The 25,913-nt window shown below is 44.7% G+C and overlaps 1 protein-coding gene, 1 long non-coding RNA gene and 1 other non-coding gene across 3 annotated transcripts in view; 1 reads left to right on the top strand and 2 right to left on the bottom strand.

Annotated features, from left to right (window-relative positions):
- STK35 (serine/threonine kinase 35) overlaps positions 1-18,263 on the bottom strand; it is a 35,024-nt gene extending 16,761 nt beyond the window's left edge. Inside the window, exons 1-2 of the mRNA XM_089513522.1 lie at positions 17,763-18,263; positions 3,308-4,059 (exon numbers count right to left, since the gene is read on the bottom strand). Coding sequence (XP_089369648.1) covers positions 3,347-4,059; positions 17,763-18,255 — 1,206 coding nt within the window. The 5' untranslated portion in view covers positions 18,256-18,263 and the 3' untranslated portion in view covers positions 3,308-3,346. The remainder of the gene's footprint in view (positions 1-3,307; positions 4,060-17,762) is intronic.
- LOC149315495 (U1 spliceosomal RNA) lies at positions 13,593-13,757 on the bottom strand. Its single transcript, XR_016280791.1, has one exon. It is a non-coding gene; the product is annotated as a U1 spliceosomal RNA (small nuclear RNA).
- A 153-nt stretch (positions 18,264-18,416) lies between the features above and the next one.
- On the top strand, positions 18,417-22,332 carry LOC149315493 (uncharacterized). The gene is made up of 3 exons (XR_016280374.1): positions 18,417-18,501; positions 18,930-19,522; positions 21,370-22,332. It is a non-coding gene; the product is annotated as an uncharacterized LOC149315493 (long non-coding RNA).
- The last annotated feature ends 3,581 nt before the right edge of the window (positions 22,333-25,913 follow it).

The raw sequence follows: 25,913 nt of genomic DNA, 5'->3' as shown, positions 1-25,913 counted from the left end.
TCAAACTAAAACATGCAGTTATGTTAGCCAAAAGCTACAAAGGAGATCCAAAGTGATGTTTTGAAGGATGCACCACATTTAGGACCAAATGGAAGAACTGTTGCAGTATGTATCAGGACAGCATAAGGTCCCAGGCCCAAGACTGGCACCTGCCAGAAAACCTCACAGTTGAATGCAAACAGATCGGGGCTAAATGCTCTTTTTGCTTTCATATCAAATAGATGGTGATATGTACATTTTTCTTTATAAAAGCAAATATTAAACAGGGTTTTTGAGAAGGCAACAGGCAGCACTAGGTGATAACCCATATAACAATGTTATGCAAAGTCTTGCTGAACAGGGAAAAGAACAGCACATCACTTTTTATGTAACTTTTGGAATCCATGCTGAAGGGCAGGACAACAGTTGCAGAAAATTTGGAAATGAAGCTGCCAGGACACCTTTCAGATATATGCCCCCTACTACTGGAACAGGGAGACCAAGGGTTATGGATGCAAGATTTAGTTTTTAACAGTTGGGCCCTATCACAAGCCTGCATAAATCATGACCAAATTACATGCAGTTCCCCAGCAATGTGGAGTGTGCCTGAGTCCTTGGTAACTTCCAGCCATGGATTCAATTTTATTGAGATGCAGGTAGGTTCTGGATTGTGGCCTGAAATTCTGTATAATCTAAGCAGGCCTCCCCTAAGAATAACATATGCATCTTTCCATCTTCTCCACCCTTCAGATAATCCACATTCACATTACCATGTACCAAGTCATCATTCTTGCAAAATTTCTAACCCTACTCCCCCACATCTACTTGCATCCTGCAATATTGGCTTCCATAATTTTATTCTAGTAGAAAGGTTTCTTCGCCATAAACATTTATCCACTGCAGCAGCATTTTGGGAACACCTCTCAAAAAAATAAAGACTGTTTTCCATCATTTCAAGCCAAGTTTTCTGACTCTGCACATCCTTGGTAACGGACTGTATATAGCTTTGCAAATGATTGAAGAGTCTTCCTGTTCCTGAAATGTGTAGCTGTTTTGCTGGCAATGCCTGGAATGGATACAAGGTGTCCTTTGTCTCCATTTTAAATTTTAGGATGGTAGAGAAGACTGCGGGTCAAAAACACACTACAGAAATAATCCAATTTGAGACTACTTTAACTATCCTGACTCAATACTAGAGAATTCTGGGAACTGTAGTTTTGTGTGACATTTAGCCTTCTCTGTCAGAGAGCTGTGGTGCCATAATAAACTACAATTCCTGGGATTCCCTAGCACTGAGCCAAGGCAGTTAAAGCGATCTCAAACTGGATTATTTGTACAGTGTGTTTTGGACCTTAGTCAAATTCCCTGACTGAGACCAAATGACCATAGAATCATAGAGTTGGAAGAGACCGCACGGGCCATCCAGTCCAACCCCCTGCCATGCAGGAAATCTCAATCAAAGCATCCCTGACAGATGGCCATCCAGCCTCTGTTTAAAGACCTCTAAGGAAGGATACTCCACTACACTCTGAGGGAGTTTGTTCCATTATCAAACAGCCCTTACTGTCAGGAAGTTCCTCCTAATATTGAGGTGGAATCTCTTTTCCTGGAGCTTGCATCCATTGTTCCGGGTCCTAATCTCTGGAGCAGCAGAAAACAAGCTTGCTCCCTCCTCAATGTGACACCCCTTCAAGTATTTAAACAGGGCTATCATATCACCTCATAACCTTTTCTTCTCCTGGCTAAACATCCCCAGCTCCCTAAGTCGTTCCTCATAGGGCTTTATGGTTTCCAGATCCTTCACCATTTTGGTCGCCCTGCTTTGGACACACTCCAGTTTCTCAACATCCTTTTTGAATTGTGGTACCCAGAACTGGACACAATATTCCAGGTGGGGCCTGACCAGAGCAGAATAGAGTGGCACTATTACTTCTCTTGATCTAGACACTATACTTCTATTGATGCAGCCTAAAATCGCATTGGCCTTGTTAGCTGCCATATCGCATTGTTGACTGATATTCAATTTGTGGTCTATCTGGACTCCCAGATCCCTTTCACATGTAGTTTCATTCAGCCAGGTGTCACCCATCCTGTATCTGTGCATTTCATTTTTCCGCCCTAAGTGCAGTACCTTACATTTCTCTGTGTTGAAATTCATTTTGTTAGCTTTGGCCCAGCTTTCTAGTTTATTCAGGTCATTTTGAATTTTGATCCTGTCCTCTGAAGTATTAGCTACTCCTCCTAATTTGGTGTCATCTGCAAATTTGGTAAGTAAGCTCCCAATTCTGTCATCCAAATCATAAAGATGTTGAATGGCACTGGGCCCAGGACAGAGCCCTGTGGGATCCCACTGGTCACTTCTCTCCAGGATGCCATTTTTGAGCATCCTTTGGGTTCAGCCAGTAAACCAATTACCAAATCCGTGTAACAGTTATGTTGTCTAGCCCACATTTCACTAGCTTGTTTGCAAGAATGTCATGAGAAACTTTGTCAAAGGCCTTACTGAAATCAAGATACACTACATCCACAGCATTCCCCTCATCTACCAAGCTCGTAATTTTATCAAAGAAAGAGATTAGATTTGTCTGGCATGACTTGTTTCTCTGAAACCCATGTTGACTTTTTGTGATTATGGCATTGCCTTCTAGATGTTCACAGACTCTCTGTTTAAGCATCTGCTCTACAATCTTTCCAGGTATAGATGTCAGACTAACTGGACGATAATTGTTGGGATACTCTTTTTGAAGATGGGGACAACATTTGCCCTGCTCCAGTCTGCTGGGACTTCAGAACAGGAGTGGGAATCATGCAATCCTCCAGATGATGTTGGACTGTAGGACCCAGCGATCCTGAATAGCAGTCAGTGGCAATCACCATCTTACATGACATATTCTGCTTTTTCTCTCTCTCACACACAAGGAAGAAGTCTTCTAAAATGATGCCTGCTACTCTATTCTCATACTCTACTAGCTCATGCAGTGCTCACACGGTATCATAAAAAATGAGATGTGCTTTTAAAGTAATGGCCTGTTTTTTGGGCTCGGCAGAGTACATAAAAGGGAGCTGTGGGGTATGAAGTTCTCTCATGGGACCTGATGAAGTGTGCAACTGTTGGTTCTGTTTTACCTTTCTGAAGGACTTTTATTTAAAGGAAGAACTAGACAGGGTAGATGAAAAGCTCACAAAGGAAAACAACAACACATTGGAATCTGAGTACATAGATAGCCCCAAGCTGCTGACACTCAAAAGGGCTCCATCATTGCAATACATTTTTCAACCTACAGAAGCAGAAACAAAACAAAACAAAATAGGCCTTTATAAAACTTACCCCAGTTTTCAAAGCACACCAACACTGGGTGACCTGAGTTTAAGCAGCACAAGTAACCTGGTCCATCCTGGATTCAAGCTCAAAGGCATCGGGTCGGTCCTGTGGGTTAGCAGCCAACATGTCTTTCAAGAGCTGCTTGATCCCCTCAGACATGGAAGTCCTGCGTTTCTGGGGGATGTGCAACTCCATCTTTGGGTTTTCTAGCAGCGCCTCCCCAACGGGTACAATCTCAGTCCCCTGCTTGATGTAGGTCCCCAGCAACTCCTTCTTGGTCTCAGCATCAATAAATGTTATCCTCTCAATCATTGCCCAGATAATGATGCCCAGGGCAAAGATGTCTGCCTTGGCAGTGTAGTGCCCTTCCCAGACCTCAGGAGCCATATAGAAGTCTGAGCCACAAGCAGATGACAGCCAATACTTGTTCACATTCACATTTTTGTTATCATTCCCCCCATCTTTGCCTCGAGCAGTCAAACCAGCGCAGACCTTGCTGAGCCCAAAGTCTGCCACCTTGAGAATGGGTGCACCTGATTTCTCTGTGATCAGGATGTTGTCTGGCTTCAGGTCCCTGTGCACAATGTGGTTCTTGTGCAGAAAGGCGATGGCGCTTGTTAGCTGGAGCATAAAACTCTTGTTGGTGGCAGGGTCTGGTCTGCGAGAAAGAATGTACTGGTTCAGGTCTCCCCCTTCACAATACTCCATGACAAACCAGAGATAACAAGGTTCTTCAGCACAGCCCAGGATCCTCTCACCTTGCCAGAAGGGGAAAGAAAGGACAAGCAAATGAATTACTGCACAGGCAAGACTGGAAAGTTACTTAAGCTTAATTAATACCTGCAGGAATGGACAACTTAAGGGATATGTCCACCACTTTCTTTAAAGTCAATTACACACAAAAACTATACAATGTACTGGTCATTTTTTGAATGGCTGGATATTAGAGGCTAAGAGTTGGGATTCATGCCAGAATATGATGCTATCTTGGGTACTGCCCTGGAAGCGAGGCACGATATTAAATTAGGCTGTTTGTTATTGTTGTATGCTTTCAAGTCATTTTCAACTTATAGCGTGCCTATCATGGAGTTTGCATGGCAAATTTCTTCAGAGGGAGTCTGCCATTGCCATCCTCTGAGGCTGAGAGAGAGTCACTTGCCCAAGGTCACCCAGTGGGTTTACACTAGCTCAGCTGGAATTTGAACCCTGTATCCAGAGTCAAAGTCCAACACTCAAACCACCACACCACGCAGGCTCACCTGTACCCTATTCTTTCAGACACTTGGCAAACTTCAGAATGCTTTTTAGCCATGAATAGTATTAAATAATGAGAAACAATTTTAATTCTGCGCTCTATTTCAGTTCTACAAAAACTGCCCCTTTCTCATGCAAATATACCAGTGATACCAGTTTTCTGCAATCTTGATTAGCAGTGATCTGTTAGGTGACAGCTTTCAATTCATGGGTTCAATCCACACAGAGGCATCACACAAGCAATGGTTGGGTGATGGTGTGCATTGCAGTGGATGAGAAGATGGCCATTCATTGGGAAAAGGCCTCTGGGAGCTATTTGACAGAAAAAGCATCAGTGTTAAATTGGTAGCCTGGAATCCAACAGCATGTAGCCATCACCAGCATACCCTCCAGCAGCAGGATTTTGCAGATGGGAATTTAATCAACTCAGATGGAAAGTAAGTTAGTGCTTATCAGCTGCTTTTGTTCTGTTGTAGAAATTGCAAGGAGTCTGACTATAAGGAAGAAAACCACCAACAAAAGGAAAGGAGAGAAAACATGTTCTTAGATCCTGCAGATCTCTCCTCACTCTGAACTGAAACATCTGCAGACAAGGGTGGCAGGCCCAGTAAGAGCTCATACACAAACATTACAGGAAAACTATCAAATATATCCTAAGTACCTAATAAGATAAAATATAAATATCAACATAGAATAGTGCTTCCAGTGGTGGGACATAGAGAACCTCCGCAGCATGTATCATTGGCTGGGCAAGTGTATACAGGAAGAGATACTCCTTTAAGTATAAATTCCAAATAGCAAACCGTGTCTTGCATTTTATGTAGGGGGAATTATTTTACTTACCATTGTATTTAATAGGACTTAAGCATCCACAGATTTTGGTACCTACGGGGGTCCTGTATTTGCATATCACCCTGCTAGGAGCAGGCTCTTTTGTGGTAAAACTGTACCACACATCTCCACAAAGAGCTCAAGGCAAGCCAGTCACAACAAAATGCAAAGTAAGTTAAATGACAGTTAAAACCTCACGCATTTTGAATTTAGGTAAAAAGCCCCCTTGCGATGATTGCTTAAGGAGAAAAATAAGGAAGGCAAGTCCAGTTAGGAGCTTCTGTGCTTACACTGCAGCATGCCATAGTGTCACTAATGCCAGAAAGGAATGCAGAGACAAACATGCATAATCCAATCTACTTCCATCAAACTGCAGGCTGTGTCTGCTTTCTGTGACATTGTAATGCAGCACTGGTACAATCATGCAATGGAGTAACAGTAACGATTGTACCAACTCCTTGCCAGGTTGTCCCAGTGGCTCAGTAGATGATAACCCTTTGGAAAAAAACAGGACATGCAAAAAATTGTGTAGGAACTCCTCAATCCTTGGCATGAGGCAAGCTGATTTTATAAAGCAGGGGAGAACTATATTGTTTGTGTTCTCTTTTCAGTTCTCAGACATATTTCTGTTCCACCTTGCAGCAAGTCTGAAGTTTTAAAGTTGACATTAGGGATGTGCACCGGACAAGAAGGAAGAACTTGCAATGAGAAGACAAGTATGACTGAACAGAGCAAGAAACAAGAAGCTACCAAGTCTTCAGTAACCGCCTCTGTAGTAGATAGATAGTGAGGAATGCCAATTATTTGCATAAACAAGTCTGTCACCATGACTATTACTATGGAAATTGAAAGTTATATCACAATTTGGCCATCCTGTCCTGTCAACAGAGATGGAGAAAATATTTAAAAAGAAAAAAAATGACATCATAAAGGGTGTGTAGCTCAACAAAAATCCAGGATCAATAAGGCTTTAATTTCACTCAAGAAAAAGTGGGGAGGGGAAGACATTGTAAATTGCTGGGCAGTGTTGCCTCTAATTGCTGGAGGTGAACAAAAGAAAGAGGAAAGGCAGTGACAATATAGAACAGGGGTAGGCAAGCTTTTTGAGCCAGGGGCCGGGTTGCTGTCCCTCAGACAACTGGGGGGCCGAAGCCAAAAATTAAATGATTAAATAAATTTTTTAAAAATTAATTAAATAAATAAACTGGGACAAAAAAGTAGGACAAAATTTTCAAATGGAGGACACTTTTTATAAAAAAATGGAGGAGACACAAAAAAAATTGCTGATTTTTTAAAAAATGTTAATATAAATGCATGTTTCGGAGGCTTCTATAGACAATTGCCCCCCTTGCCTGCTGCCTGCCCCCCTTGCCTGCCACTTGCCCCCCTCTCCTGATAGGTCAAAGGCCCCACGCCCACACGCAAGAGGCCAAAGGCTCCGGCGGCAATCAGCAGCAGGACCGGGTGGTAGCCGGTCCCAAGGCCTTGCTGGGCCGCATCCGGCCCGCGGGCCGCAGGTTGCCTACCCCTGATATAGAAACTGAAAAGACAGTGGCTGCACTCAAACCATGGAGGTCTTTGGGGGTCAGTTAATGAAGCAACAAGCCATAAAGGCTCTCAGCTCTGCTCCATTAAATGCTCAATACCACCCGGTTAAGAAACAAGATTGCTTTCGTGTGGCCACCGCTCTTTCAGTCAGGTGCCATAAACTTCTGCTTGGTATGGCCAACCAACACATGAAGAATGCTTCAGGGAGAGGGTGATCCTTGCTTGACATGCTGAGGCCACTATGTTTTAAGATTATTACGGGAACATCCTGAAGATGTTCTCAGTAGATAAAATACTGGCCTATCCAAGTACACTTGCAGAAAGGATTAAATAAATTTGCCATGGTTCACCCTGTTAGAAAGGGACATTTGTGAAAGCCTGTTCATTGCAGCAGATATTGCTGTAACAGCTTTTTTAAAAAAAGATAAACCAAGTTGGAACTGTAGTTAGGGAGCTCCTCCATTCCTCTAATGTCTTCTACCTCCTTCATCCCACTATCATTTCTGGTCAAACAGGATGTGCAGATTTCTAACTTACTACAGAAAGCCAACAAAGCTCCTGTTGCAGTCTTCATATAAAGAGACTGCAGGTAAAGATTTGCTGCTGTGTACCTTCAAGTTACTCCCAGCGTACATAGACTGTAAGGCAAATCTACCGCAGGGGTTTCTTGGCAAGATTTTTTCAGAGGGGGGTTTGCCTTTTCCTACTGTGAAGCTGAGGATGTGGCTCAACCAAGGTTTCCATGGCTCAGTGTGGATTCAAACCCTGATCTCTATAACTATGGTCCAGTGCTTAAATCACTACACCATGCTCGTTCTTATAAAGATACTTCCATCATACTATTTAAAAAAATCCCTAATGTCTGTCTCCAGCTAAGAGACATCAGCCCAAGCATTCCTATAGCCCAGCGATTCCCAAACTTTGGTCCTCCAGGTGTTTTGGACTTCACCTCCCAGAAGCCCCTGCCACCTTGGCCAACTGAAGTCCAAAACACCTGAAAGACCAGAGTTTGGGAAACACTGCGGTGCTCTGACTTTGGCTTTAGTTCACTAATGTGGATGAGCCAGCAAGGTATAGTGGTGTGTATACTGGATATAACTCTGTAGACCAGGATGTAGAGAGATCTTGTAGCACCCGTGAGTCTAACTGAAATGAAGAAGTTGGCAGCATGAGTTTTTGTAGACTTCAATCTACTTCCTCAGATGCATTTAGTGTGCTCTAAATACATCTGAGGAAGTAGACTGAAGTCTACAAAAGCACATGCTGCCAACTTCTTTATTTCAGTTAATATCAAAGGTGCTACAAGATCTCTCTACATACTGATTCTACAGACTAACATGGCTATATCTTTGAATTCTACCTCCATAGACTAAGGTTTGAATCCATGCTCTGCCATGGAAACACACTGAGTGACTGTGGGCAAGTCTCACTCTCTTAGCCTCAGAGGAAGGCAAAGGCAAACCCCCTCTGAACAAATCTTGCATGAAAACCCTGTGTTTGGTTCACTTTAGGATTGGAAATGACTTGGAGGCACACAACAATACCACCAATGTGGAGTTTCACAAAATTTTCAGTTGACTAGTATTCTCTCTGACCTACTGTTGATCCATCCCATCTATGTGACCACAACTTCAGAACTGCAAATGCAAAAATGCAAGAGTTAAAAGATTTTGGCAAGATAGTATGAGAGATTTCCTTATCTTTAAGATTGGTTTTTCCATTAAGTTTGCGGGGTTTATTTACAGAAAAAGTAGGAAGATGAAAAAAGGCAATGGTTAATCCTGTGTTAAATGTACTTGAATCAAGCTAAAAAGCAATCTTTTTTATTTTACTGCAAAAATTATGACTGCCCATGAATTCCTTTTTCTTGAAGCTTCTCCTGAAATGGCCCAACATTTTGCTTAAGGGCACTAGTTACTCAGCTAGTTTTCTCAGTGAAACCAGTATGCATACAGCTAGATTATTTTACTCTTGTTTCCTTCTGCTTAACAGCCCTGCAATGCTCCAATGAACTAGCTATAGAGGAATGTCCAATGCATGCTTTGTTATTTGTTATTTAATTTTAAATTGGTTAGAAGGGGGCCCCATCCTTGTTTTCCTCTGTAAGAACTGCAATTAATGAGGGCCAGATCTAGCTTTAAAACCTGCTTGTTGGCTAACACAGATTTATTTTTTCATCCTGAAAAGCAGCCCTGTTGTTAGAAACTTTGCAACACACTTTGGGACCAGACAATTCAACTTTTCTCAACTTGACAGCATAACTCAGGGGTAGGCAACCTGCGGCCCACAGGCCGGATGCGGCCCGGCGAGGCCATGGGACCGGCCCCAGCCTGGTCCTGCCGCCGATTGCCGCCGGGGCCTTTGGGGGGCAATTGTCTATAGAAGTCTCAGAAACATGCATTTATATTAACATTTTAAAAAAAATCAGCAAATTTTTTCACGTGTCCTCCATTTTTTAAAAAAAGTGTCTTCCATTTGAAAATTTGTCCTACATTTGTCCTGATATTTATTTTTTGGCTTCGGCCCCCCAGTTGTCTGAGGGACAGCAACCCGGCCCCCGGCTCAAAAAGATTGCCTACCCCTGGCATAACTAGATGGAGCAGAATGACAGCCAGTAGCAGGGAAAGATGAGGATCTGTTTAGACAATGTTACACAAAAATAAACATGACGCCACACACAAAGACAGCAAGCCTACTGTATGAGAAAGCCCACTTGAAGACAAGGGCAAATCTTTGCAAGTAAAACACATGTAGAGTTGCAATGTAGGCCTTTCATGGATGCTGTGGTCTTCTCTCCCAGCTGCTCATCTCATATTATTATTATAATTATAATTATAATTATTATTATTAACCTTTATTTATAAAGCACTGTAAATTTACACAATATTATAAATTAAATATTTTTGCACATTTATTTACTTAAACAAGCTTACTTAAATTTACTTCAACAGCACCCCCCTTCCACATTCGCTAGAAACAAAGGAAAACTAGGTCTGCTAGTATTATTGCATACAATGTCCACCTTCTCTTTTCACACTTGAGTGACCCACCATGTTACAGTGAAGAGCTAATAGAGAATGACTAGCAGCAACCGAAACAATCAAACCAGAAGTTCTGCCTATGTCCAGAAAATGAATGCCGCACATGTCTGTAGTGCCCGCCTGGGCGGTCTGTGAGCTCCTGCATGGCACACAGCTGAACAGCATCTGCAGCATGCAGCCTGACACATGAAGGAGGGGAGGTTGGCTTATCCATAATAAGCCAGCTCTGCAGAGCGACACTAGGGCCAATGAAGAGCACGCAGTTCGGCACAAGCCCAGGCTGGGAAATGTTATGGCACTAGGACAGCGCACGTTGTGGTGGCACGTGGCACACCCTTTTCCCCACTCCCAATACAACAACAACACCACAAACATTGCCAGCAACGTTCTGGTGAAGAACTGCTGTGCAGAAGGGCCCAGATGCTGTTTGCTCTTCTGCTTTATCAAACCACTACATCATGTTGGCTCTCTTATTTGGCATCCCCTCCCTTAAACCAATAGGTAAGCTTGTGCTCTTAATGTTTTAGACTTCACCTCCCATAATCACTAGGGTTGGCGTCACCCAGTGTGGTAGATCATGGTGTCACCTGTCCCCCCCATTGACCTTTTCCAATCCCACACGATACAGAACCTTTAGTGATGTTTTTTCTACTGTTACTCATTAATGATAATTCCTGCATATCACTCACTATAATGGTAATACTTGTGACATGAAAACAACTAGCAAAATCAAAAGTATACCTTTAAATTATATTATCACACACAGCCTCAGTGCATTTACATGTACATAGTTTCATGTGGTTGAAGTGAAAATTTGGTAAAAGGTGATGTTTTTTAAAAATGCAAAAAAAAAATAATAATTAAAATTTAATTTAAATATTTGTTTTAAAACAATCTGGAGCCTCTCCTTTCTCCTCCCACTGAGTCTCATCCCACTCACACCATCTCTTCAGCATTTTAAAGGAACACAGACGTATGCCACAGCTGATTTCTTCCAAAAAGCAGATGTTTGGGGAGCAACGTTGTCACCTGGTGCGATCTGCACTCCCCTGGTGACGCCACTGCCCCTAATCTTTGGCCATGCTGGCTGGAATTTAGGAGAACTGCTTTTCTGTAGGACACTAGGTCAGGTACCCCCATCAATTGGAAAAATTTCTGCCCCAGCAAAGTTAGGGGTTGCAGAGACTACTAAAAGCTCCAAACCTATATGTGGACAGAAGCTACCTCTAACTTTAAGAAAGCAGGTGTTAAAATGTGTGTGTGTGTGTGTGTGTGTGTGTGTGTGTGTGTGTGTGTGTGGCGCCTGAAACCTATTTGAATTGTGAACTGCTTCTCCCAGAAAATTTACAACTTCTGGGCCAGAAAATGTGCAGTCTGGAAGAGCCAAGGGCCACAAGTCGAGGCTGAGTGGTGTGGAGGCAACCCAGCAGGGATAACAATACTGGGGAAAGAAAACAAGGCACTTCTGTTACCACCAAAGGAAATGAATTAGCACTGTTGGGAATACTGGTTGCAAGGGCCTAAGAACTGGTTCACAAACCTGGGCTTCAATGCATTGTTGGTCTGCAACTCTTAGAGCAGGGGTAGGCAACCTTTTTGAGCCGGGGGCCGGGTTGCTGTCCCTCAGACAACTGGGGGGCCAAAGCCAAAAAATAAATAATTAAAAAATTAAAAAAAAATTAATTAAATAAATAAACCGGGACAAATGTAGGACAACATTTTCAAATGGTGGACACTTTTTTTAAAAAAGTGGAGGGCATGCAAAAAAATTTGATTTTTTAAAAAATGTTAATACATAAATGCATGTTTCTGAGGCACCTATAGAAAATTGCCCCTGCGTGCGAGAGGCCAAAGGCCCCGGCGGCAATCAGCGGCAGGACCGGGCTGGGGCCGGTCCTAAGGCCTCGCCGGGCCGCATCCTGTCTTAGAGGCTCTAATTATACTGCCCAGGCCTTCTAGGAGTTGAAATCCAACAACATATAGGGACTAATAGGTTAAATGAGTTCCTTATCCAAAAGACTTGTGGTTATCATCAAGCTTTGCCCTCAACACCATGGTGATCCTGTTGCATGTAAAGACAAGGATGGAAAAAATATACAGCAGTTGCTTATTCTCTTCTTTTAGACTGTAAATAACTAAAACTGCACAATGACAAATATTTGTGGACTATTAACTAGCAATAGCACTTACATTTCTATACCGCTTTATAGTGCTAAGCACTCTCTAAGCAGTTTACAGTTCAAAACCAAGATACAAGGGCTTCAACTTACAGACCTGACATCTCTAGCCATGTCTGAATTTTAAGTAAAACAACTTGCAAAGTACTACCAGAATAAACTTAATACATGAAAACTGTGCGCATTAACTCCTGTTAGGAGGATGTGCCTGTCTTCCTCCATTTAACTTTGAGCATACATCCATGATCTTAAGCATCCAAAATATTGGTACGTGTTCATACAGGTGCTTAGCACCATGGCATCCCATTCAAGAGCAGGTAGAGGATCCCTATATGCCTGAAAGCACAGAAATTTTACAGGGCCAGTATGTAAAAAGTGTGGTTTTGCAGGAATTTCATCTATAAGAAAAGCATCCATTAAAATTGCCCTCTCTCACATACACATCTCCATCAGTTTCCGCCTCAGGTCTGGGGCAGGGCAGTTTGGCAGGCCAACAGCGGGGGAATACCAACTTTTTTCCACCAATAAATACTGCACAGAGCCCGTCTACCACACCTTGCTTTCCATCCACTTCTTTTACATTAGTATATGCTGCAAAGAGTTTAGGGAATGTTTCCTAAACTGTTCAAGGGGGAAAGCACATCCCATGTAGGGGAATACAAATCACCTTTCCTTCCTCCATTCTGGAAACAAGGAACAGAACGTCTTCATGAAGAGCAGGAACAAAATATTTCATGTTTATTTTATTTATTTCCTGAATTTGCATCTCACCTTTCTTGCCAGGACAGAATCCAAGACAGCCATATCCCCCACTTTCCTATAAAATATTCAAGAGAATCCTCTCCTCCTAGGCTAGTCCTAGAGATGGTCACTTCAAAAAGCTGGTAATGGATGACAGAGAGAGGAGCAACACCAACCTTTTCTACACACACGCTCCCAATGTGCATTTCCAAGTTGTGGGATGGAAGTCCCATTTATGGTCCCAAAAGCTACCAGATAATATACTGTATGAGAAAGATAGTCTGCTTAAGAGTGCTGTGGAGACTCTCCCAGTGCTTAGAAGTTACCCTGACATACTTTTTTTGGCAAAAGATTAAAATGAGGTAATGACAGTTGGCTTTGAAAATTAGTATGAGATTACAAGTAGAATGTGGTTAAAAGTAGTTCACAGAGAGAGGTATGAACATTTCACTCTGTTCTGCTCTGGTCAGGCCCCACCTGGAATATTGTGTCCAGTTCTGGACAGCACAATTGAAAAAGGATGTTGAGAAACTGGAGTTTGTCCAAAGGAAGGCGACCAAAATGGTGAAGGGTCTGGAAACCATGTCCTATGAGGAACGACTTAGGGAGCTGGGTATGTTTAGCCTGGAGAAGAGAAGGTTAAGGGGCAATATGATAGCCCTGTTTAAATACTTGAAGGGATGTCTTTTTTTTTTTTTGTAGGGGAAAGCGCAAACACAGTCTCCCACTACCACAAATTATTCAGCCAAGTTTCCCGCATTTGGGGAAATCGCAGGGGTCAGCACACCTGGAGTGCAATGGATAAGTCTCACCCTGGGAAAACCATCTTTATGATCATGGTGTCTCCCCTTGCCAGGTAAGTATTTAAGGGATGTCATATTGAGGAGGGAGCAAGCTTGTTTTCTGCTGCTCCAGAGACTAGGGCCCGGAGCAATGGATGCAAGCTACAGGAAAAGAGATTCCACCTCAACATTAGGAGGGGTTCTAGTTGGCAGATTTTTATCCCAAGCAATCTTTTTAGGTATATTATTTTATTTTCCTATGTTATATTTTATATTGATGTTGGTCTTTGGCCGTAATAAATAATTTCATTTCATTAGGAGGAACTTTCTAACAGTAAGGGCTGTTCGACAGTGGAACACACTCCCTTGGAGATTGTGGTGGAGTCTCCTTCCTTACAGGCCTTTAAACAGAGGCTGGATGGCCATCTGTCGGGGATGCTTTGATTGAGAGTTCCTGCATGGCAGAATGGGGTTGGACTGGATGGCCCTTATGATCTCTTCCAACTCTATAATTCTATATGCATTTATAACAGCAGAAGAAACAGTCAGAAGTCTTTAAAAATCTTTATATTTTTTTGCTATTCTCTCTACAGATCTTTAGTTTTTCTTTTTTGGCTCCCTGCCCCCACCCAATTGCTATTTCTCCTCTTCCAGCACCTATTCTTGTTCTACTTTGAGTACTCTGATAAAAAACTATTAAGACTACAACTCACAGGAACCCGTTCTCCTCCTCTTGCCCTCAGCCAAGATTGCCATCCTGGCTGGCGATACAGGGAGGAGTAATAGTTTAAGTTTTTCCAAACCTTGGCTCAGTCATTAATCAGAATGGAAATTCCAGTCAAGAAATCAGAAGACGACGCGGACTTGGAAGGGCATCTATGAAGGAACTAGGCAAGATCTTGGAAGTAAAGAAGACATATAATTGAATATTAAAGTAAGGATTGTCCATGCCATTGCATTTCCTATTTCTATGTATGGTTGTGAAAGTTGGAGTGAAGAAAGCTGATAGGGGAAAAAAAAATCAACTCATTTGGAAGGAGGTGCTGGAGAAGAGTTCTACAGATAGCACAGACTGCTAAAAAGAGAAATAAATGGATCATAGGGCAAAGCAAGCCTGAACTCTCCCTAGAAGCCAAGATGACTAAAGTGAGGCTGTTGTGCTTTGGACATCTAGAAAAGCCAACACAGGTTGAGTCTCCTACTATATCTGGATTTCTGAAATACTGCAAAGTTGTCCACAAGGGTGGCTGAGATACCTTTGCTTTCTGACTTTTAAGCGTACACAAACTTTATTTCGTGACCAAAAATATTAAAAATATTACATATACATTTACCTTCAGGGCATGTGTAAAAATTGTATATAAAAGACATATGAATTTCATGTTTAGACTTGGGTTTCACTTCCAAGATATCACATTGTTGTTGTTAAAAGTCCTCAAGTCGACCCTGACTCATGGTGACCCTGTGGCTATCTCCAAGCCCTCTTGTCCTCCACTGATATGATCAGGTCCTGTAAACTCATACTGTACCAGTAACCTCCCTAACTGAGTCTATCCATCTAGCGTGTGGTCTTTCTCTCTTCCTACTTCCCTCCTAATATTATTGTCTTTTCTAATGGGGTCTGCCTTCTCATGATGTGGCCAAAGTACAACACCCTCAATTTGATCATCTTGGCTTCCAGGCTTGAGCTGGTCAAGGAGCCATTTGTTGGTCTTTTTGGCTGTCCACTGTATCCTAAGCACTCTTCTGCAGCACCACATTTCAAATGAGTTGATTTTCTTTTTATCCGCTTTCTTCACTGTCCAGTGCTTGCATCTGTACATGATGATAGGGAATACGATGCTTTGGATGATCCTTAGTGTTCAGTGCTACATCTTTGCTTTTTATGATCTTGTCCAGTTCTTTTATAACTGCTCTTCCCAATCATAGTCTTCCTCTGATTCCTCAAACACAGTCTCCATTTTGATCAATGTTTCATCCAAGAATTGGGGACATAATCATCAAATTTGCAGATTGACACCAAATTAGGAGGAATAGCTGATACCCCAGAGGACAGGATCAAAATTCAAAATGACCTGAACAGACTAGAAAGCTGGGCCAAAGCTAACAAAATGAACTTCAACAGGGAGAAAGTAAGGTTTCCACCACTTAGGGTGGAAAAAATGAAATGCACAGATATAGGATTATGGGGGACACCTGGCTTAAGGAGACAACATGTGAAAGGGATCTAGGAGTCCAAGTAGACCACAAGTTGAACATGAGTCAACAGTGCGATGTGGCAGCTAAAAAGGCCAATGGGATTTTAGGCTGCATCAATAAAAGTATAGTGTCTAGATGGAGAGAAGTAAAAGTGCCACTGTATTCTGCTTTGGTCAGGCCTCACCTGGAATATTGTGTCCTGTTCTAGGCACCAATTCAAAATGGACTTTGAGAAACTGGAGTGTGTCCAAAGGAAGGCAACTAAAATGTTGAAAGGTCTGGAAACCATGAAGCCCTATGAGGAAGACCTTAGGGAGCTGGGGATGTTTAGCCTGGAAAAAAAGAAGTTTAAGAGGTGATATGATAGCCCTGTTTAAATATTTGAAGGGATGTCATATTGAGGAAGGAGCAAGCTTGTTTTCTGCTGCTCCAGAGACTAGGACCAGAACAATGGATGCGAGCTCCAGGAAAAGATTCCACCTCAACATTAGGAGGAACTTCCAGACAGTAAGGGCTGTTCGACAGTGGAACACACTCCTTCCTCAGAGTGTAGTGGAGTCTCCCTCCTTGGAGGTCCTTAAGCAGAGGCTGGATGGCCATCTGTTGGGGATGCTTTGATTGGGAGTTCCTGCATGGCAGAAGGTGGGAGGTTGGACTGGCTGAATCCTGAGATCTCTTCCAACTCTATGACTCTATATGTTTTAATAGAAACAGTTTGAATGGAAAGAGAAGCCCAGAAATGGATGTCATAGGAAGTGCTTTGTTTGTGAGTTCCTGCATGGCAGAAGGGGATTGGAGTGGATGGCTCCTGAGATCTGTGGTAACTCTATCATTCTATAGGTTTTAATGTTTTGGTCCCCAAGCTGTGCTTGTGAAAACACACCCAACTAAAGGTGGTGGCAGGTTTGGGTTTGCAACGCCGGTACCTGGTGAGATCAAACTCTTCTACCCAAAAAGTCTCTGAAGCTGAATGTAAAGTTCAAAAAGGGGGAAGTTTAATTTAAAGAACAAAAGTAAAGAGTTTTCTCCTCCCCAGCTCTAGATAACTTGAAATAAAAGATACTTTACGGTTTGACTTTTAGTAATCTTCAGGGTGTCATCTCTCTGGGTTTGATCTCCTCACTCAATGGAGCTGGTGCAGGGTCTTTCAGCTCCTGAATTCTTTGACTTATTTGATGTTGGTAACTAATTTTGCTGACTTGTTCCTGGTAACTAAAATGGCTAACTTGTTCCTGGTAACTAATTTGGCGAACGTGTAAGAAATGCCCTTTCCGGCTGTCTGGGCCTGTTTGCCACCAAAAGACAGCTCTCTGCCAGCTCACAGCAAAGACTGCCCCAAACTAAAAGCCTCAGCTAAAACAGAGCTTGCTGGGAAGGGGCAAAACCGAACCTGGAAAAGTGCAGGGGGTGCTATAGCTCCTCCCACAACTGATACAATGAACATTTCCTACACTGAAACATACTATGGCCTGAACCGATATGAAAGGAAATGCAGGGGAGACTCAGACAGTCCTGGCTGGACATCCCAGCGCTCTTTAAAGGATTTTGGACTCCAGCTCCCAGCCAGCTCCCAGAATCCCAGGCTATTGGCCAAGATGGCTGCAGCTTCTGGGAGCCAGTGCAGGAGGAGTCTTCATGGAAAGAGGAGCCCAGAAGTGGATGCCAGAGGCAGGGCTTAGAGCGGGAGTTCCTGCCTGGAAGGGCCCTATGCGGCCAAGACACACTCTCTCAGCCTCAGAGGCTGCCAGCGGCCAACCCTCCGCCCCCCGCCTTCTGGCCCCGTGCGGCTCCTTCGATGACTCTGGATGTCCCTGGGGTGCTTGGGGCGCAAGGAAGGAAGGAAGGCAGGCAGGGCTGGCCCTGGAGGAGCCCCTGGCCCTCGGCTTACCCTTGAGCGAGGTCTCGACCAGGCGGAGGTAGAGGGCGCTGCGCTTGTTGCCGTGGCTCATGCGCTGCCCGAGGCCGTCGCGCTGGAGGACGCACTCCTCGAAGCGGATCACGTTCGGGTGCCGCCTCCGGAGGCTGGTCAGGGCCCAGAACTCGGCCAGCGCCAGCTCCACGTTCTCCGGGGCGTCGCAGCGGATCCGCTTGACGGCCAGCCGGGCCCCGCTGCGCCCGGACACCGCCTCGTAGACCACGCCGTAGGACCCGCGCCCGATCTCCGACACCAGGCGGTACCGCGGCGGCGGCGGCGAGGGGGACGGGCCGCAGACGGCCTCCATGGCCGACGACGACGAGGAGGAGGAGGAAGGCGCAGAGGCAGGCGCTGGGATGACGGCGATGGCGGCGGCGGCCCCCTTCGTCGGGACGCGCTCTCGCCTCAGGCGCCGCTCCGGTGGCCTTTGTGTCCCTCGGCGGCCGCCGTCGTTCTTCGTTTCCATGGCAACGCCGCGGCGCGGCCTAGTTGGTCGCGGCGGCGGCGGTGGGAGTAGCAGTGGTGTCGCCGCCGCCGTCGTCGTCGTGGCCGCGGCCGGGAGGGTCCCTTCTTCATCCCGCCCTCCGCCCCGCAGCTCCGGGACGGGGCTCTTCCGCACTCCCTCGCGGCGGTTCCTCTCTCTCTCTCCGGCCTCCGCCGACGGAACTACGGAAGAAGGAAGGAGACCGTGAAAGGGAGGGGAAGGTCGGAGGTTAGCAATAGAGAAGAAGGAAAAAAGCCCGCCTTGCCTGCCCCTTTAAAAACGGCGCGGCCAATCAGCGGCCCGGAATGAAAGGGGCGGGGCATGGGTCGTACCACTTGTGCGCATGCAGAGGGGGGCAAATATAAACCCAAACGTCCAAATTCGTGAAATGAAGCCTTTCCCAAACTCAGCTTTGTTTTTTAAAAAGCCAATAAAAATAAACCTCGACGCTGGACCACAATTGAGGGACACAAAGGGCTAAGTTTTTACCCCTTTTACGCGAACCCACCCCCCTATTCTTTCTTTTGGAACAGTCCGCTCCTTGGCGTGTAAACATTCATTCATAGCTGGGGCGGGAGAGTCCATTTTGAAGGCGGGGGGTGTTTGGTCAAAATCGGCGAATTCACTTATCTTTTTCTTTTTTCTTATCCTTTTAGGAATATTTATTTCCTCATTTAAAAAAAGGAAACAGCCATTTGCAAAGGGAATAAGGCTCAAAGGTCACTCCACTCACCTGGTGCCTTGGGAAGCCTCTCCTCTGGACCCCCCTTTTCTTTGGAGATGGGGGAGTCCCACCCTGAGAAGGAGGACCACCAGCCAAGGATGCTCCTCTGAGTCTGTGAATGGATGCAGAGGAGGATGCTCTCATGCAGAGGAGAGCCATTACATAAGCCTCTTATGCAATAGCCACTGGCCATCTCCAGGGAAGAAGGGGCAGGCAGCCAGGCCTCAGCAGCAGATGCCAAGCCGCACGCAGGAGAGACATGTGCCCCTTGCTCTCCCTGGAAAGGATGCTTAAAGAGGGATCACGGTGGCCATGAGCGCATTTGTTTACACCCAGCTTCTCACTCTTAAAACAAAAAATGGGGCTCTGCAGTTTAAAAGAGTGATGCAATTAAAACAATTAACAGCAAAAAACAACGACACGCACAAAGGCTGCTTCGCAATGGCTTTGTTCACCAACGACCGTCGCTGCTTCGTTTCCACACACAAGGGGATTTTGAATTCGAATTGACATTCTCACACGCCGGTGGGATATGTATACGAGTCAGTAGTCTGATGCGGCAGCTAAAAAGGCCAATGCTATTTGAGGCTGCATTGACAGAGGTGTAGTGTCTAGATCAGGGGTAGGCAACCTTTTTGAGCCGGGGGCCGGGTTGCTGTCCCTCAGACAACTGGGGGGCCGAAGCCGGGGGGGTGGAGCTTCCACCCTCCAGGGGCGGAGCTGCACATGGGGGGTGGAGCTTCCACCCACTGGGGCGGAGCCGCATAATAATAATATTTGCAAGAAGCTACTAGGGCCGGCAATGCCATAACACAGGAAAAATGCATGCACACTGTCTCAACCCAGAAAAGAGCAAGCAAGTCCATGTGGGGGGATTTTGCAAAGAGAATACCAAAGGATAACAACAATAATAATAATAGCAATATTTGCAAGAATGGAAGCGACTAGGCAAGGCCACAAAACAGCAAAAAACGCATGCCACTCTCTCAAACCACTTTCTTTCTCTCCCTTCCTCCCTCCCTCTCACTCCCACCCCCTCTCTCTCTATCTCTCTCTCTTCTCCCCTCCCTCCCTCCCTCTCTCTCTCTCTCTCCTCTCCCACCCTTTCTCTCTCTCTCTCCTCCCCTCCCTCCCTCTCTTTCCTCTCCCTCCCACCCTTTCTCTCTCTCTCTCTCTCCTCCCCTCCCTCCCTCTCTCTTCTCTCCCTCCCACCCTCTCTCTCCCTCTCCTCCTCCCCTCCCTCCCTCCCTCCCTCTCTCTCTGCCTCCTCCTCCTTCCCCCCGCCCCACCATTTATAGGAGGGAGGAGGGAGGACGGAGCCAGGAGGGAGGTGGGCGGCGCCCATTTGAAGGCCCGGTGCGGCTGCTGGAGCCCCAATTCAGGGCTCCAGAGGCCGCATCGGGCCTCCCAGAGGCCCGGTGCTGCTGTTGGAGCCCCGTTTCAGGGCTCCGGAGGCCGCATAAGGCCTCATAATGGGCGCCGCCATTTTGCCCTTCAAAATGGTGGCGAAGTCTTGCGCGACCTTTATGGTCGCGCGAGACTTCGCAGCCATTTTGAAGGGCAAAATGGCGGCCGAAATCGGCGGTGATTTCGGCGGCAGGAGGGACCGGGGGCCGGCAGAAAGGCGCCCGTGGGCCGCATCCGGCCCACGAGCCGGAGATTGCCGACCCCTGGTCTAGATTGAGGGAAGTAATAGCGCCACTCTATTCTGCTTTGGTCAGGCCTCACCTGGAAGACTGTGTCCAGTTCTGGGCACCACAATCCATAGAATCATAGAATTGGAGGAGATCACAAGGACCATCTGGTCCAGCCCCATTCTGCCATGCAGGAACTCTCAGCCAAAGCATCCCCAACAGATGGCTATCCAGCCTCTGTTTAAAGACCTCCAAAGAAGGAGAATCCACCATCTTCTGAGGGAGTGTGTTCCACTGTCGAACAGCCCTTGCTGTCAGGAAGTTCATCCTAATGTTGAGCTGGAATCTCTTTTCCTGTAGCTTGCATCCATTGCTCTGGGTCCTGTTCTCTGGAACAACAGTAAACAAGCTTGCTCCCTTCTCAATGTGACATTCCTTCAAATATTTAAACAGGGCTATCATATCACCTCTTAACCCTCTCTTAATGTGTAAGAAAGTGATTCAAGGTTAGAGTGAGTGAAAAGATGGTGAGTGAGGGGAGAACAAAGTTACAGTAGATAAGGTTAGACAAGATGGAGAAAATAAGAAGGGAAAAGGGAGAGGAAGTAAAGGAAAGAAAGTTAAAGATAGGAAGATCGTTTTTTTAAAAAAAAGATCAAAATCTAGAATGTTTAATGGAAACTGCTATTGGCTTTGAAGCTTTTTAAATACAAATTTAATTTTTCTCCACTTATTTAGTGACGAGAGCCTGTCCAACCATCCCACCAGCGTTTGGACAGAAGGCTGCAGACAAATTTCTGCTTAGAATCATAGAATCGTCGAATCACAGAGTTGGAAGAGACCACAAGGGCCATCCAGTCCAACTCCCTTCTGCCGTGCAGGAAATCTCAATCAAAGCATCCTGACAGATGGCCATCCAGCCTCTGTTTAATGATCTCCAAAGAAGGAGACCCCACCACTCTCTGAGGGAGGAGTGTGTTCCACTGTCGAACAGCCCTTACTGTCAGGAAGTTCATCCTAATGTTGAGCTGGAATCTCTTTTCCTGGAGCTTCTTGTTCACTGAGTTATGAAAATCACACAACCAATGGAAATTTCGTTATTCTTTGTTTCATTCCATTGCAACACATGCTGCAAGGATAAAACCTTGCAAATAAGTTGAAGAACTCCCTCATTTGCTCCTGGGTCTTCTTTCCAGGCCTGTCTGGGTAAAACGCTGCTATGCTATGCAACACTGACCATGCGGCTCTTCCTAGCTGGGCACGATCCAATGGACCCTCTGCATAGTAGTCCTTGCCTCCGGTTTTCTTTAACTGCCTTTTGTTTGAAGGCTTCTGCTGTTTTCGAAGCGTTTTTTTCATTTTCAGGCTTAGCCTGACTCAGGAACAAGTCCGGAGCCCCAAAGATAGGAAGAGCTAAGGAAGATAGAAAGGGGGAAAGGATGGTATAAAATAGGAAGATATAAGAAGGGAAAGAGTAGTTGGAAGGCCATCATTTTTAGCTATACTTAAACGATAACTAAGGGTTGTATAATAACGTATGTATGTTTGAAAGTTAGTGTCTGTGTGAAAGTTTGTGACTGTAAATTTACATTGTGTGCTATGATTTAACATTTTTTGTGATTTTATGTTCAATAACGATTACTTTCACTTGATCTTAGCCAAAAGGCCTAGAAGCGAGAACCAGAATCTTTTAGAAATTTAATCTTTACGAAAACTAAAACAAATAAATACATAAAATCCAAATTAGTATTTGGCATTGTTTTTCTTTACTTTGTCCTTTACATCCTTCATTACATACATCTAAGTCTTACCCTCGACTTATCCATGGATCATATCAAAATCCATAATTATGGCCCCCAAACCTGCCCTCAACTAATATATGAGGTCAGCTTATATACACTAATCAGCATCATCAACAACAACATGCAAGGGTAGCTGTGTTGGCCATCTAGTAAATTCAAAACAAAAATCCACTAAACAGCGATACCTTTATTGGCCAACTGAAATGCACAATATACTTGTTGCAAGCTTTCGAAGCGAACATTTCAGTAGGTGTAGAAATAAAACGTGCCAATCCTGTCCAGATTTGAAGGTCCCAGTCTGCTGGCTCACTCTTCAGGGTTCCCCTGTTGCAGCTACAATGTGGTATCTCACAATCCAGAAAACATGCAAGGGTTGCGATGTTGGCTGGTTGCAAGGTTTCAAAGCTCCAGGAGAAATTGGAGATGTTAGTAAGGTGCCTGCATTTTGTTGTTTCTGTCCTTAGTTAAGATGGCATGGGGAGGGTATCTTTAGCAGGCTGGCTAAACAGGTATCACTGTTTGGTGGATTTTTGTTCGAACAACAAAAACACTTCATTTCTGTGCACAAAGACTACTTCACAATGTTTTGTTCACCAGCAACCATCGTCAAAACTGGGCTTGCCTTTTCATTTCCACATACACAGGATTCAGAATCTGAATTGACATTCTCACACACCAGTGGGATGTATATGGGTCAGCAATGTAATGCGGCATCTAAAAAGACCAGTGCAATTCTAGGCTGCATCAACAGAAGCATAGTGTCCAGATAAAGGGAAGTAATAGTGCCACTCTATTCTGCCTTGGTCAGGCCTCACCTGGAAGAGTGTGTTCAGTTCTGGGTGCCACAATTCATAGAATCATAGAATCAGAGTTGGAAGAGACCACAAGGGTCATCAAGTCCAACTCCATTCTGCCATGCAGGAACTCACAATGAAAGCATCCCTGACAGATGGCCATCCAGCCTCTGTTTAAAAACCTCCAATGAAGGAGACTCCACTGCTCTCAGAGGAAGTATGTTCTACTGTTGAATAGCTCTTACTGTGAGGATGTTCCTTCTGATGTTTAGTTGAAATCCTGTTGCTTGCATCCATTGTTCCGTGTTCTAGTCTCCGGGGCAGCAGAAAACAAGCTTGCTCCATCTTCAATGTGACCCCCCCCCCCTCAAATACTTCAAAAAGGATGTTGACAAGATGAAGCATGTCCAGAAGAGGGCAACCAAAATGGTGAAGGGTTTGGGAACCATGCCTCATGAGGAGAGACTTGGGGAGCTGGGTGTGTTTAGCCTAGAGAAGAGAAGGTTAAGGGGTAATATGATAGCCTTGTTTATGTATTTGAAGGGGTGTCATATTGAGGATGGAGTAAGCTTGTTTTCAGCTGCTTTAGAGAATAGGACCTAATGGATGCAGGAAAAGAGATTCCACCTCAACATTAGGAAGAACTTCCTGACAGAGATGTTTGACAGTGGAACACACTCCCTTGGAGAGTGATGGAGCCTCCTTCTTTGGAGGTCTTTAAACAGAGGCTGGATGGCCTTCTGTCAGAAATGCTTCGATTGAGAGTTCCTGCATGGCAGAATGAGGTTGACTGGATGGCCATTGGGGTCTCTTGCAACTCTATGATTCTATATATGTCTGCCCCTGGTTTCCACTCCACTATATGCATCTGAGAAAGTAGACCTAAGACTACAACAACTCATGCTGCCGACTGTCAACTTCTTTCTTGAGTTAGTTTCAAAGGTACTAGCCCTGTTTAAATATTTCAAGGGATGTCCTATTGATGAGGGAGCAAGCTTGTTTTCTGCTGCTCCAGAGACTAGGACCTAGAGCAATGGATGCAAGTTCCAGGAAAAGAGATTCCACTTCAACATTAGGAGGAACTTCCTGACAGTAAGGGCTGTTCGAAAGTGGAACACACTCCCTCAGAGTGTAGTGGAGTCTCCTTACTTAGAGGTCTTCAAACAGAGGCTGGATGGCCATCTGTCGGGGATGCTTTGATTGGGAGTTCCTGCATGGCAGAATGGGGTTGGACTGGATGGCCCTTGTGGACTCTTCCAACTTTACGATTCTATGATTCTATGATTCTACAAGATATCTGAACAACAGTATTGTACCACTCCATTCTGCTTACACTGATATAGGATGGGGGACACCTGGCTTGACAGAAGTACATCCAAAAGGGATCTAGGAGTCTTAGTGGAGCACACGGTGAACATGAGTCTGCAGTTTGATGTGACTGTTGAAAAAGCCAATGTAATTCTAGGCCACATCAACAGGAGTATAATCTCTAGACTGAGGGAAATAACAGTACCACGTAATTCTGCTTTGATCAGGCTGCATGTGGAATGCTGTGCCCAGTTTTGGACATTACATTTCAAGAGGGATATTGACCAGCTGGAGCATGTCCAGAGGAGGGTGACCAAAATCATGAAAGGTCTGGAAACCATACCCTGTGAAGAGCGACTTAGGGAGCTGGATACGTTTAGCCTGAAGAAGAGAAGGATAAAGGGATGGCAATTGTTATATTAACACAAGTATATTCAGGTCGCTGCACTACATCTGCAAAGGAGATCAAAATTTATCATTGAATGGGTGCACAGTATTTCTTAATGTAGGGATCACTGAGGCCAAATGTGTCTTTCATTTTTTGACTATGCAAAACATAATGCCATAGAAATGGGGGTTAGTAGCTAACACAAGGCTTAACTATAGAAGAGGAAAGCATTTATTTTCCTGCTAATAAAATTAAGACTGCTGCGTACCGGATTTGTAAAGTCAGGCAGCGTTGGCGGTTTTCCAGTGGAAAATGGCCTGAGCTATTCCTACTGTCCCTTTTAATTCCGTTTTGATTATATTAAAAAATGGTGACAGGAGCTGTCCTTCCCTTTCTAACAGATTTTAGGAAGCTTCTGCTTAGTGATATTGAAAACACAGTCATCAGACATATCTGACCTTCAAGGCTCGTTGAACGATAATTTTATGACATAAATAGAATAATCCATGCCATTTTTCTGCCTATATGAATCCAGGAATCCCCGTTAATTGACATTTCCAATTTCTTGGCTCTTTGTTTTATGACTTTACTGGCACTTGAGGTAACCTGGAGCCCATTCACATTGGAGGTTTATAGTGCTATTATTCCACTTTAAATGCCATGGTTCTGTCTATGGAATCCTGGAATTGGCAGTGTAGGAGGGGCATTTCGAATAACAGAATTGGAAGGGAACCCAAGGATCAACCAATCCAACCCCTTTCTGCCATGCAGGAACTCTCAATCAAAGCATCTCCGACAGATGGTCATCCAGCCTCTGTTTAAAAACCTCCAAAGAAGGGGACTCCACCTCCCTCCGAGGCAGTGTATTCCACTATCAAACAGCTCTTCCCAATCTTTTGGTGGAATCTCTTCCTGTAGATTGAATGCTCTGTGTCCTTGTCTCTGGTGCAACAAACAACAAGCTTGCTCCATCCTCAATTTGACATCCCT

Source organism: Sceloporus occidentalis, unplaced genomic scaffold (assembly GCF_023333645.1).
Source record: "Sceloporus occidentalis isolate IW3139 unplaced genomic scaffold, rSceOcc1.0.p SCAF_3, whole genome shotgun sequence".
NCBI classification, from domain to species: domain Eukaryota; kingdom Metazoa; phylum Chordata; class Lepidosauria; order Squamata; family Phrynosomatidae; genus Sceloporus; species Sceloporus occidentalis.
The sequence above is the reverse complement of the archived record's forward strand: the minus strand, read 5'-3'. Positions and strand labels throughout refer to the sequence as shown.